At 26.3% G+C, this 13,570-nt stretch overlaps 1 protein-coding gene across 1 annotated transcript; it reads right to left on the reverse strand.

The window, feature by feature from the left end:
* Positions 1-6,066: 6,066 nt before the first annotated feature.
* On the reverse strand, positions 6,067-9,158 carry LOC105365249 (E3 ubiquitin-protein ligase MARCH3). Its single transcript, XM_011503360.1, has 6 exons — positions 8,934-9,158; positions 8,707-8,841; positions 8,287-8,473; positions 7,773-7,947; positions 6,901-7,091; positions 6,067-6,280 (listed from the first exon to the last, which is right to left on the reverse strand). The coding sequence occupies exons 1-6, from the start codon at positions 8,989-8,991 to the stop codon at positions 6,124-6,126; spliced, it is 903 nt and encodes a 300-aa protein (XP_011501662.1). The 5' UTR covers positions 8,992-9,158; the 3' UTR covers positions 6,067-6,123.
* Between the last annotated feature and the right edge of the window lie 4,412 nt (positions 9,159-13,570).

Below are 13,570 nucleotides of genomic sequence, written 5' to 3' on the forward strand. Positions count from 1 at the left end.
TTGCAGAACAATTAGATCACTTGACTAATTAAAATTTATAGTCGTTACATGTGTCTTTTATTTCTTTAATTCTCCTTTTATGTCTAATTTTATATTTAATACTAATAACATACACATCAAAAATAAATTAAAATAATATTTTCCAAATAATATATATATACTTTTACATTACGTACATTAATATGTGCATTATTATTTAAAAGTTGATTTTAAAATATATTTGATCTCCACATATGCTAGTATTATTTTGAAGAAAATTTTTTCTTAATATCGGTACATTCTTGTATATGCATTAATCCTACTGAACGTAAAACTGGCAATAATGAATTTATATAAGACGATACATCTCGTATGTATTAAAAAAATCGAGGATGAATACGTTTATTCTTATTATTTTTATAGTTTAAGTATAGTTTGGTATTATTCTATTTCATTAATATATATATATATATGTGTGTGTGTGTGTGTGTGTGTGTGTGTATTATTTTCATATTATACGGCTTTTCTTAATTAAAGTACTCTTAATATTAATCGAATAAACTATTTGAATAACTTATTGTAATATTATTTTAATAGAATATAAAAAGAACGAGAAAATGATTAGATTTATTTGTTTTTCGATTCAAAAACAAATATATAACTATATTTTATAAATATTATAAAACATTAAAGAAATCTTCGATTTCAAGGAAAGAAAAACACTGGATAATATGTTTTGACACATATATGAATAATTTTTATTTATTTCACAAAAATTCTTAGTACTGATGGAAAATTTTGATTATTAATAATATTTTTATGTTTAATGAGTCAAAGTTAAAATGTATAATATAATTAAATAAAGGATTACTTTGTAATTTAAGCGAATTAGTTCATCAAAATACTTTATTTTTAAGAAAGTCCAAATTATTTTTTTTATAAATATAATATTATATAAGTTTAATATAATTAAATTTTATATTTTGTTATTTTACAAATATTAAAAATTTATTCTTTGTATTTTTATTGATATTGAATATTATATCATTCATTTAATCAGAATTCGTGTACTTATTCATTTAAATTATAATAGACAGTTAAAAAGTTTTAAAACAAAACCATGTTCATTGTAATGCAAGTGATGTTCTTAGCATTCGACGGATGTGCTAAGCAATCTATCTTATCTAGTGAATCGATTATGCTTCTAACACAAACTCACTGTTACTCTAAAACTTTTATTGATAAAATATAGATTATGAAATATATTTCATTGTCTAAAAATACTTTTTATATAAATTCGACCATATTTTGTTTATTATAGCAATTTAAATTTTGGTTAATAAAAAAATAATATAATAGCAATATGGTTATAATTTCAAATATGTAATTTTATTAAAGATATAAATGATATATAGATCTTTAATAAATTATCAAAGAAAAAAAAGCACTTGATACAAATATTAACAAAATATCTCTTAATATTATGCTTTGGTAAATTCCCTTCATATCGCATTAGTGAAGTGAAGGATACACACTATATTTTGATTCTTTAAACGTTACAATGAAGACTTTTTGATGTTTTCCGACACGTTCAAGTTTATTGAATCAGAATACATGTCATGCGTAGGTATGTATGTACGTAAAAAGAGTTTCATAGAAATTATTTATTACATAACGTTACTATAGAGGAAATATATTTTTAAATACAAATTTGCTTATAAAATATTTTTTGCATTAAGAAAAAATAAATCAATAAAGTAAAGTGTAATTTATATTAAGACCCACTTCCATATTAATTAATATTAATTAATAAGGTAAAAATAAATTAAATACTCCAGACAAATTGTATAATAATTTGATTAAATTTATTTGACATTTATTTTAATTTATTTAAAAAAAATTGAGAACATGTTTTCAATAATCACATTTTTTGTATATTAGAATCAATTATACAAATATAAAAATATGTAAATTTATTTCGCATTTATGTATATAAAAATAAATACATTCGCTCTTTGTTATTTGTAATATTAAAAATCATAGCTTTCCAATAAAAATATTTTAAATATTTTATAAAATTCAAATCATTTTACGACGTTTTCAATTTGTAACTATAACATTTTATTTTCATTTTATAATTGAATTTATAATTTTAATTCAATATGTACAATAATCTTATTTCTCAATATTCTGCTTAATATTAAAAATAAAAGTTTTAAATTTATCTTTTCCAATTCTTAATTTACAATATATTAAATATTAATAGTATCTTTAATAAAAAAATTTGCATTATAATTTAACAAATAACAGGTGGTATTTATTTTTATTTAATTCACAAACAAATATTGATTACAGAATTATACTATTTATTAATTAAATTATTGATTAAATTTTTTTTCAGTTAAACAAGTATTATTACCTTACATTGTTGTTAACGATTGATGCTGTTGCTTTTTAAGATTTTATGAAAAAAATATAGAAGCTAAAATAAAATAAACTTGATCGGATGGTATTAAACAATAAATAGATGTTTTTTTAATGTTAAATGTTAGAATTTCAAGAAATTGAATTATTCTGAAATAAGCTTATAAAAATTCTTTAATTAAGCGCAAATAAAAAAATTAATCTGCTAATTATGGTGTTGAACTTTAATTAACGGGACTGCATAAAAAGTATCAATACATAATATAAATAATATCTTAAAAAAGAAAACATACTTGAGAAAGATATTGGATAAGGCTTTGAATATAAGTTTACTTAAAGGAGCACATCGGTAGGAAAAGCATATAATTGATCGAAGAAGATTATATTGGCCGTATCAAAGTAAAATAATAAAGTTTGAGGAAAATTGTAAAATATTTGTTAAAAAAATGAAGCAGAAATTGTGGTATGGAGCATCGTTAAAGCCCATATTTTCACCATATTTTTAATACAAAAAAGGTATTATTTTTTTATTTTCACTAAGTCTTATTCACTCCAGTGCATGCTAGTTCTCTTTACGTATAAATTTCATATTTAACGGAGTACAACCACTCTGTCTCCTCGTCGGTGTACGGGTGCATGCACCCTTGAGTTTATACACGCGCGAGACTCTTTAAAATGCGTACGGAGTCGATGCGCATCTGAACATTTTCCATGCGCCTCCTCTCCTGACCCGCCTTCAAAAGATAAAACCTGACCTCGAGCGTATACCACTTCCGCCGATTGTTCCTTCCTTTGCTTGCCTTTTCTGATTTCGTCTTTCACTATTTTTGCTTTTTTTGTCTCCTCTTGTTGAAAGATTCGCAAATCCTTCGGAGAACTTCAGCTCACAAAAATCTCAATTTCCAAAAGTGCACGTATTATTATTATATTTTTTCGAACGATTAAAGGTAGATGGACAAGGACAAATGTAATATGATGAAATTAATAATGAAATTATTAAGGTGGCCTGTTAACAATAATCATAATATTTTGAAATTGTCAAATCTTTTATAATAGAGTTTTTATTTTTATTTAAAATATTTATACCGAGTGATATAGACTTTTATAAATTAGCTATGTAAGTATTAGTAAATGTGAAACATGATTATACGATTTGTTACTTTGTAACAAACCTGAAACCTCGCTATAATGTTCCCCTTGAACTTGGCAATTGATTAAAATGCATCATTTATTTATTATGTTTATTTATTAAATAAAAAATAGATAAACTTTTTAGAAATTTTTTTTTCAAGATTAAATTTGAATAAATTCATGAAATTTTATAGCGTACATTATAAGTACATTGTAATTTGAGTTTTCTTGTAATAAAATTTAACCCGACAGCATTTATATTATACAATTCCATTAGTTGTTCGAACGAACACATAAATATAAATAAGGAGTATGCATTCACATTGTGCCAGAAATAACTACAAAGTATTACTGACATCTGGTTATATCGTAACCAATCTATGATGATATGCATACTCATTTTTTTAATTTCTATCCCAATGCATATATAATACAAAATTAAATAAACTGTCATTAAAAAGAGCAAAATAAAATTTAAATTAAGACGACACTTGAAAAATTTTATATTAAATTTTTAATGATTTTTATTAAATTTATATTTAATTTTATCATTAAAAGTCATTCTACAGGCAAGCATTTGTTTATGTTATTGACATGTATGTGCATTTCATTTATGCCATTATTATCCTAGAATTAATTGCAATTTTATTGTCGCAGTATTCGCAGTTATAGGCTCAAGTTCAATTTATAGCAAAGCATCATTTAAAGTATTACATATGCTTATGCATTCATTATTCCATGATAAAAAATATATAAAAAAAGCAATGTAATACTGCTTTGATAATTTCGATATTATAGCCATTTCGTCAGAATTTCTTCATTGAATATAAAGCTTACGGTGTGCGCAAAAGCACGAGATGTAAACCACTTCTATTGCATATCTTTGAATATTATCTTGGAACTTAAGAATTCGCTCGATCTCCGGGATTGAGTGCGTATTTAAAAGCGTATGTGCGTTCAGAGGTGTACGACTGCGATTTTTTGCGTCTGGGTTATACTCGTATAAAACGCTGCATTTGCCGGGAGTGAAGGAGTGAAAGGGTTTTACGTACCCAAAATAACTTGCTAGAGGGATTTAATACTGGGCCAGACCGCAAGGCGCGAAAGAATGAGCGAGCGAGTGAGTATATATATATATATATATATATATATTCACACACACACAAACACACACACATGCGCGCGCGCACTCACAAGAACACACACGCGAGCGCACTCACACACATATATATATATATACGTATTCGTTCTGAGAGAGAGAGAGAGAGAGATGGCGATGCACTGCCATCATATAATGTTTTTTACTACAAAATAGGCTACCGTATTTGCATCAAAATAAAGCCTTCAAAACTGAGAAAAGATGCGTGATAAAAATATCCTCGCTCTCGCCACATGCCAAAGTTCAGTATAATATAATACTATTTTCCATTTTGCTGCATTCCAAATAATCATTAATTGTTATTTTCATCTCAAATTTCTAGCTAAACTATAATAAAAATGGATAAATAAGTTTTAATATCACTGGTATATTTTCTCTATTTGGCCATTCATCGCACTCGTTGGTAAGATCAAATTTGTCTTACGCTTTCCAATTATAGAAATTTCATAATATTTTAAATTACAATATTTTTTAATAAATTTTACTGGGTAAATGCCAAATTTTTATAAAAAAAATACATTGTTTATTATTATAATATAGTAATATAAATGTTTTAATATGCTAAATTTTATGTATAAGTAAAACGTATAATAGCTTTATTACATTATATTAATAATAATCATATGCAAAATATAATGATATAGTCACACATAAAAAAAAAGTAAGAGACATAATAATGAGAAATTAAAAAATATAATTAAAAGATTTACACATCGCGAACTTTTTTTTATGTAGACAGAAATTATTAATCGAATATTGATGTGGATACTGATTTAAGAAAGAGAGAGGCTTAACTTTAATTGAGCCAACAATTAAGGACACATCCTAGAATTAAATTCAATTAAATCTATTGTCGACTAGATTACATATCCTATTTAATGGATGCATGCACCATAACAATATATTCTAAAGAAAATTAGTATTTTCTTTAAGTTTGTATTTTCGTTAAGAAAATGAGTAAACTGGATATAATTAGTATGTATTCATGCATAATTCTTATTTTCTTCTAATAATTATAATTCTGAAATAATGATTATATAAATTGATATGCATGTTCACAAGAAATATTATTATTTTCATTGATAATAAACTTTTGCATCGTTGAAAATGATACATCTCCGTAAGCGTTGGGTGAAATTATTTTACAGTCAAAAAAGTATCCTCAATTAGCGTAAAAATTTCAATATTATTCACTTAAAATCTACAAATGTCAAGAATATGGCTTACTTTCGTGCATAATATTTTTTCATTTCTATAATAATATTGATTTTCTTCACTGATAAAGGACTGAATAAATACTTATAATTCACGTCAATGGGCAGTACTGCCAGAATTTAATAAATTTTTTACATTTTTTTAATAATTCTTTCTTGTTTATTAAAAACATTTTTGTACTTTATTATCCTTATTTCTTTGTGGAATGGGCAAATTTAAATAATATTGAAAATATCTGGCATATCCTCGTAAGGTTCGTCTTGATTAAAGTTAAGATCTTCGTTGCTTTGATTAGCGGCTATTGGAGTATCAGGAACGAGTTGCACGATAAAATTACTTTGCCAATATTGGCGCCATCGTCTCCCATGTAGTCTGATGAACAAAGTATTATTTGATCATCATGATTGATATATTACGATAACATTATAATAGCGTTTCACAATTTCTATCTATTATAATTCCATTTGTAATTTTAGCAAGGCTAAAATCTCCTTAGAAATCTACTTTTTTTATTTTATTTTCACAAACATTAATCGTACTCTAATTCTACTAATAAGAGTTCTTGTTAAATTATCTATGAATAATTTGTCCTTTGAATTTAATGATGGGTAACAAAAATAAAAAATGCTTGATAAAAAAAAAATAAAACAATAGAAGACGTATAAAAAATAATGAAAATTCAAGTTAAATAATGGAGTGATTTATAATGAAATACAACAGTATTCATATTTTGTAATTGATCATACGTATACATGCATTTCAGTATTTGTGTAGGGCATATTCACATGAAAAAACATTTAAATAAGAAGTAAATACAATATATTTAAAATTTTGATCGAATGAATGGTTTTAATCACTTAAAATATACAGTTCTTGTTTTGTACTTCAGAGAACGCGATATCGATGATTTCCATTACATTTTGATAATTGAAAGCAGAAAAAAAATAGAAAGACAAAAATGTGTATGGAAAATAATAAGGAAAGAATAGTACCTTTGTAGCGTTAGTAACCAGCCCCAATAGGCTACGAGGGTTAAGGAACAGGTTGGTAGCAAGGCGACTATCGTCCAGGGTATATCGCCGATCCTATTCTCCAGGGCCATTTTCAACGTCATCGCACATACATACGCCGAGAATACGGCCAGCGGCGTCGTCACCACCAAATAAAGCGAGTCCAGCAACATCTAAATAGCCGACGTTCATAATTCGCTAATGTCGTTTAGTTCGTTCAAGCATGCGAGCATCTTAAAGCAATGCCAACGTTTCTTCGCTACCAGCTCGATTATAACTTATCTATTATTCTTTATTTGGATATGTTGTTCTTTCCAAATGTTATCAATTCTACTTTACGAGACTATGAAATAACTAATTTTTATTAATTACCATTTAAGTATACTCTCATTCAATTCTTCATTAAGCGCATATGTCATTCAGAGATATTTCAGAAAAAATACAAGTTTTTTATACATTATAATTTAGGAATACAAATTGTAAATTTTCAATATTTAGCCTAATAATATTGAAAATAATTAAATAAATGCATAATAAATTATTTCAAAAGCCTCTTGCATTTATTATCCAATAAGAATTAGAAACATAACAAATTTGTTTGTTATGCCAAACGTCAGAAATGGTGAATACATAAATATGATTTGAATAAAAATAATTTATGGTTGACAAATTAAAACGATTAAGCAATGCTGTATATCAAAAATGAAAGACAAATATATTTTTGTTCAAATTTTGGTTCGTATTGATTTATTGGTCCGCTAACTAACAAAATAGTTATTTGATAATACGTAAGTTTTCAATACGTAGAATATAAGGAGGAAGTGGAGAAAATGACGAAATCTACAAGAATATACTTGACGTGTTGCAACGAAGGTCCTGATCCAGATAAGAAGGCTACGTAGAATCCCATGACGGGGAACTCTTATTGTCGCGTACCTATATCCGCATAATTCACACCGTGTATGTCCCGATTCTGTCAGCCATCGCTCAAGGCACTTGGTGTGTACCAGCCCTACTGTTCCTCGACATCTTAAATAACAAATAGTTTTTAATTATTTCTCAAACCGCACCTCTCCTTCTCAATATTAAATTCCAAGATAAATTAAAAATCTCTTGAATCCCAAGTTTTAATTATTATTGATTGATTTTATTTATATTTTTCTTAAAATAATTAATTTTCCATTTGTCTGTTCTCTTATTTTCATGCTTTAATTATATTTTTACAATACTTTCTTACTAATATATTTTGAATGTGTCACACGAATTAAAGATTTTTTGATAATCATTGAAATAATCTCTGAAATGGTACTTAAATTTGTGTAGCCAAAGATTGAAAATTTTGAAGATAGTAAAAAAAATTTTAATTACCTGCAAGCTGAAACCAATAAGCCAAGATCAAAGTTGACCAAGGAAACCGCATTACCAATTCTATTCACATTTTCTAATTCTTGTTCATCGCTTCTCAAACAGCTTTGATTTGACGTCGAGTTACCCATATGGCAAATTCTGCAAATATCATTATTGCTGCTACTGCTGCTTGACACTGGTACATCTTCTATATATATATATATATATATATATATATAAATTTATTTTTAACACTTAATTTTTATAAGATAAAATACTGGAATCTTTACGATATTTCATTAAATGTTTACTAGACTATTTCTGCACATGACTTTGATACATTACAAAGCATTATATATAATATAATAAGTAATTTAAGCGAATGAGTAATTTAAAAATAATATTCAAAGCATAGTTATAATAGGATTCTGATTGAAATACCATTGATTTTGCCGATAATGTCTTTGCTATTCTTCTTGGCTTCTTTAGTAACTTTTTCTTCGGGACTGCAATAAGTTTCCTTGGCTTTATCATGATGCTCTTCTGAATTTCGATAATAATTAGAAGTTATTAGTTCTGAAAAAATTTCATATCCCGTGAGATGCTGCAAAACTTTATTAAATGACCTTTCGGCAGACAATAAAAAAATGTGAAAGAACTAATCTAACCTATCGTTTGAATTTCGGTCTCTTCGATTTCAGGTTGACATTCCTCGTTGTGTGACATCAAAATTAAAAATTTATCATGGTCAAACGCAGTACTTTTGAAATCCAAAATCGATTTGTCAATTTTATTTGATTATTCATTCATAATTTATGATTTAAAGAGAATATCTTAAATATTGTGACCTGTCATATTCTACGCATTTGTCATTTGCATGGTCATTTGCGTTTTTCGTCTTTTTTTTTTTGTTTTTTAATTAAAACATAGGCATTTTATTCCGCATGAAGTAGGCAATCTTTCGAACGGTAAAGTTCGAATAATTGTTAACGTCGCTGACGACATTTCGGCTAGAAATAGATATACATATATTTGTACTGATCGTAAGCACCTGTGCACATGTGCGTACGCATTGAAACGCATATGTATTATTAATCCAAGGGAGCGCGAGTGTACACTCAAAAGATGGAAGATGGTGGAGGGTGGAAGGTGGGGAGAAAGCGAGATATATTCGCGAGCATGGCTGCTGTAAACTAGTTTAATTTAGACACGACGCATCGACTCTTCGAGCTATGCATCAAGTCAGACAAGCAAGATTGGAGGATTCCGCATTCTCTTCTTTACTTTTTATTCTAAATTTTAAAATATAGTCGCGCAAAAAAAAAGAAGCTGACTACTAACGATAAGCACAGTTTATAATAAATTTTAAGAACTTCTTAATATTTAGCATTTATTGTCTCAAACATAATTATCATTGCTCATCCATATAGATAGAACTCGTTATTCTTTACCAATTTATTTTTAAGATTAAGAGTTTTAATAACAATTTTAATAATATTCGGAAAAATACAGATTTCTGCCAGAGCACATAACTAAACAACAAAAGCATTCCTCTACATTTACTCGAATAGAGCATAAAAATTATCGTTTTATTCAGAATAATTAAAGCAAAAACTTATATGTTTAATGTTTAAATTACTATAATAATTATATAATTAGTATATAATTATTTATATATACTTATTTAATTATGATAATAGTTGGTATGCGACAAATAAGTATTAGCTGAGCTATCGTTGTTAGGTTCGTTATATACTAAAGATAAATGCACACTCCCTGGAAAGTGTGTAAATATTTCGAATCATTGAAAAATTGCTCTCAATTTTTAGAGCAAATTTAGTGAAATAAAATCAAGCCAGTTACAGAGCTTTGGAACAAAAACATTTATTTGCGCATAGTATGAATATCAAATGTTAATTTATATGTAATTAATTGATCGAAACAGGATACAGTGGTAAGTATATTAAAAAAATATCCAAAATAATACAAAAATTAGTACCAAAGCTATTTCAAGTATAAGTAGTAGGGTTTCTATTACTATTTAAAGTGCGCTATATATTGCTAGCACTTCGAGCAACCATCTTCTTGTTTCTGTGTGGTTTAATAGTAGCTTGTACATGTATATGTGCATCTAACAAAAAATATTTCTAATATTTAAAAACATTAAAGTTATTTGATTATTAAACTTATTTGTAATTATTTTCCTTCGTTTGTTTAAATTATTAAGAAAACAAGCGTAAAAAGCGTAAAAGTAAAACATATAATCAGTTACAATTTTTTGTAATAAAAATGTTTGTTTTAATTTATTCTTGATACACCCAAAACCGATCAAACTTAATAAGTGATATTACGTAATTACCAAACATAATTAAAGTTGCAAATCATAATTTTTCTTAAATTATATTTATATTTGGTTATTTTTATCGTCTCTTAAAATATCATAATATGCTATAATAATTCTATTTTTTTACATCAAAATATAATTTTTAAAGCGCTTAGTGCATTTTTTACGAGACAAAAATTAAATTTTATATTTTGAAAATAATAAATCGAATTTACATAATGTCTCTTCAATATTTCAATTAATCGATCAAATTATTTGCTTTAATTGTAATATTTTATTTATTATTTACTTAAATAGTAAAAAAAATTAATTGTTTTCAAAGAAAAGCTAAAATAGATTCTTAAATATCCAAGCTCTATCGGCTCTTTATACTTAATAAACTTTAATATTGAAATATATAAAAATACAATTTTTACTATCGCGTTCATTTAATAAAATATTATATGACAATTGATTATGTTTCATTAAAATTTTTATCTATTTCCTTCTTCACTATCATTAATGAGTAAAATTCTTTCTAGTGTTCTATTAAAAACAACAATTTATTTTATAAGAATGAAATCGATGTTTAAATAAAAATTACAATTTTCATGTATTCGCTAATTATTTGAAGAATTCGGTAAAATATGGATACTTGGGTTGGTATTTTTATTGCTTTTTGTTCAAAACCTTTTAATGAAATGGTCAAAAATTGATTTATTAGAATTAGGTTTAAAATAAATTATAATATACAAATTCGATAATTTAGATTTTTTGCCGAAAAAAACTTTTATCACGATTTATTGATTATAATATGCCTAATAATTAATAATTTTATATTAGATTATTTTTATTAGTATTTTCCAAATATATTTTTTATATTTTTATTAAAATATGCACATAAATTTTTGTTTTTCCTTTGAAGTTTTAGTAAAGATATATTAGAACTTTTTAAGTGTTTAAAACTTTTTGTTTTTGTTTATTGTAAGCTTTTATTATTTATGTTTTATAGATATGTATTTCTCGTCGGGAATATAAAATTTATAAAATCCAGAATATTTTTACTACATATCAAAATGTGTTTCAATGTTAACTCATCATCTGATACTGTGCATTGATTACAACAGCAAATATCACTTAGTGTTATTTATGAAGTATTAAATCTAAATTCTAAGATTTTTTTAGTATATATTATTAAATAATCTTTTATGGGCTATTTAAAATAGTCATGAAAATTACTATGTACATCAAACAATAAGTGCTCACATAAATGGATCAAAGTCAAATACTTGTAATAAGCAGTGTGGGCTTTCAGAAAATAATACGGTTTGTGAATAAAATTGGAAAACCAAGATGTATTAATATTATCATAGACTGTATCGATATACAGAGTGTGATTGGTGGTGATAGGGCGGAAGTAAAAACAAACAAACGGAAGATGGTAAATGAAGAAAGAGGAAAAAAGCAAGCATATTGTATCTGCGTTTACAGAGGATTCGTTAATTTTACAGCGTTTTCTACTTCAATATTGTCAAGTTAGTCGGATCTTCAATTGTCTATTAGCAATTGATCCTTATGATAAATATTTCTTCATATAAATGGGCCAAGACTATTAATGCAGCATCATATACGAAAATAGTGAGATTCATGTGGAATGAAAATTATTGAATAAATAATCGCGTATGTAAAGTTCTTTACGTTAATTATTTAGAAATTGATACAAAAGTACATATTTATGGATCAAACATTGACCCTTGGCAAAGGGTAGAAGCGCAAGAAACATGAAATGGCCCATGCTCAACTTACAGAGTTCATCCGCTTGGGCCACGAGTACAACAACTTTCCAAAGTTGAGCGCTTCAGCGTCATTAGAGCTGCGGGTGCCACTCGTGAGTAATTTTAGCCTGCGAAGCAGCCTGCATTTGTTTGGCATCCAACGCCGTCTATTTAACGCTGTATATACGTATGTACACCCAGTCTCTCCCGATTAGCTGAGATTTCTTGCTCACTGTTCCCAATTAAAGCAGCTTCGTTATAAAAGCCACGCGGGTACGAGGCTAAAGTCGAGGCGCTCGCTCAAAAGTACTCAGTCCAAAACATGAGCTTGTAGAATTCTATTAATTTACGAGTTAATATAAACATACGCATTGATCTCTCATACGTCGTTGTTATGACTTCCAAGTTGATCAAATTTTTATTGAAAATAGGAGCTCCGGATAGAATGCCGCGAGACAGTTAGATCCTCATTTTTTATTTAAAACGTTTCCGTTCGTTTTCATGCCCTTATTTAAGGTCAAATACACTTTAGTGTAAATGTCAGAATACATAAATTGCTCGATAAACGATAGAATGAATGTTCAGCTTTTAATGGCATTCAATAGTTCTATTAATATAATTAAGTTGAGAGCTATAATTTTTTATTCTACTGAGTTCTTATACACGTAATATTTTGTAACATATGACTATATATACTTACATCTTGCATATCAAATTATAACTTACATTTTATATCCACATTATTGCAAGAATCAAGTTATTCTTTTACAAATTAATTCATATTCCTAGAATTTTTTCCTAATTCATTATATAAATGCATTTTCAAAAGTAGTGTATTAAATTCATGTATTTTTTAACCGTATGCTTTCAAAGGAAAAATAACATTTTTTAAAATCCTATCTAAAATTTAAAATTTATTCGTTCATATTTTAATTTCATTTAAATTTATTCTATTTTTACATTTACAATAGATAATAATAGAAAATATGAATATATAATGTAAATATATAATGATACTCTGAACTAAATAATCACAAATAATTTTTTTTTTGGCTACTGTACATTACATTATTTAGAAGTTAACGAAAAATTCTAATTTTAACTGAATATGATCACAAATTCTACAAAGAAAGTTGAAATTTTTCATTTTTAACTTAAAATAATGGAATGAATGATTATTGCAATAAATGTATATCAGTTTTATAAA

Source organism: Ceratosolen solmsi, unplaced genomic scaffold (assembly GCF_000503995.2).
Source record: "Ceratosolen solmsi marchali unplaced genomic scaffold, CerSol_1.0 scaffold63, whole genome shotgun sequence".
NCBI lineage: Eukaryota > Metazoa > Arthropoda > Insecta > Hymenoptera > Agaonidae > Ceratosolen > Ceratosolen solmsi.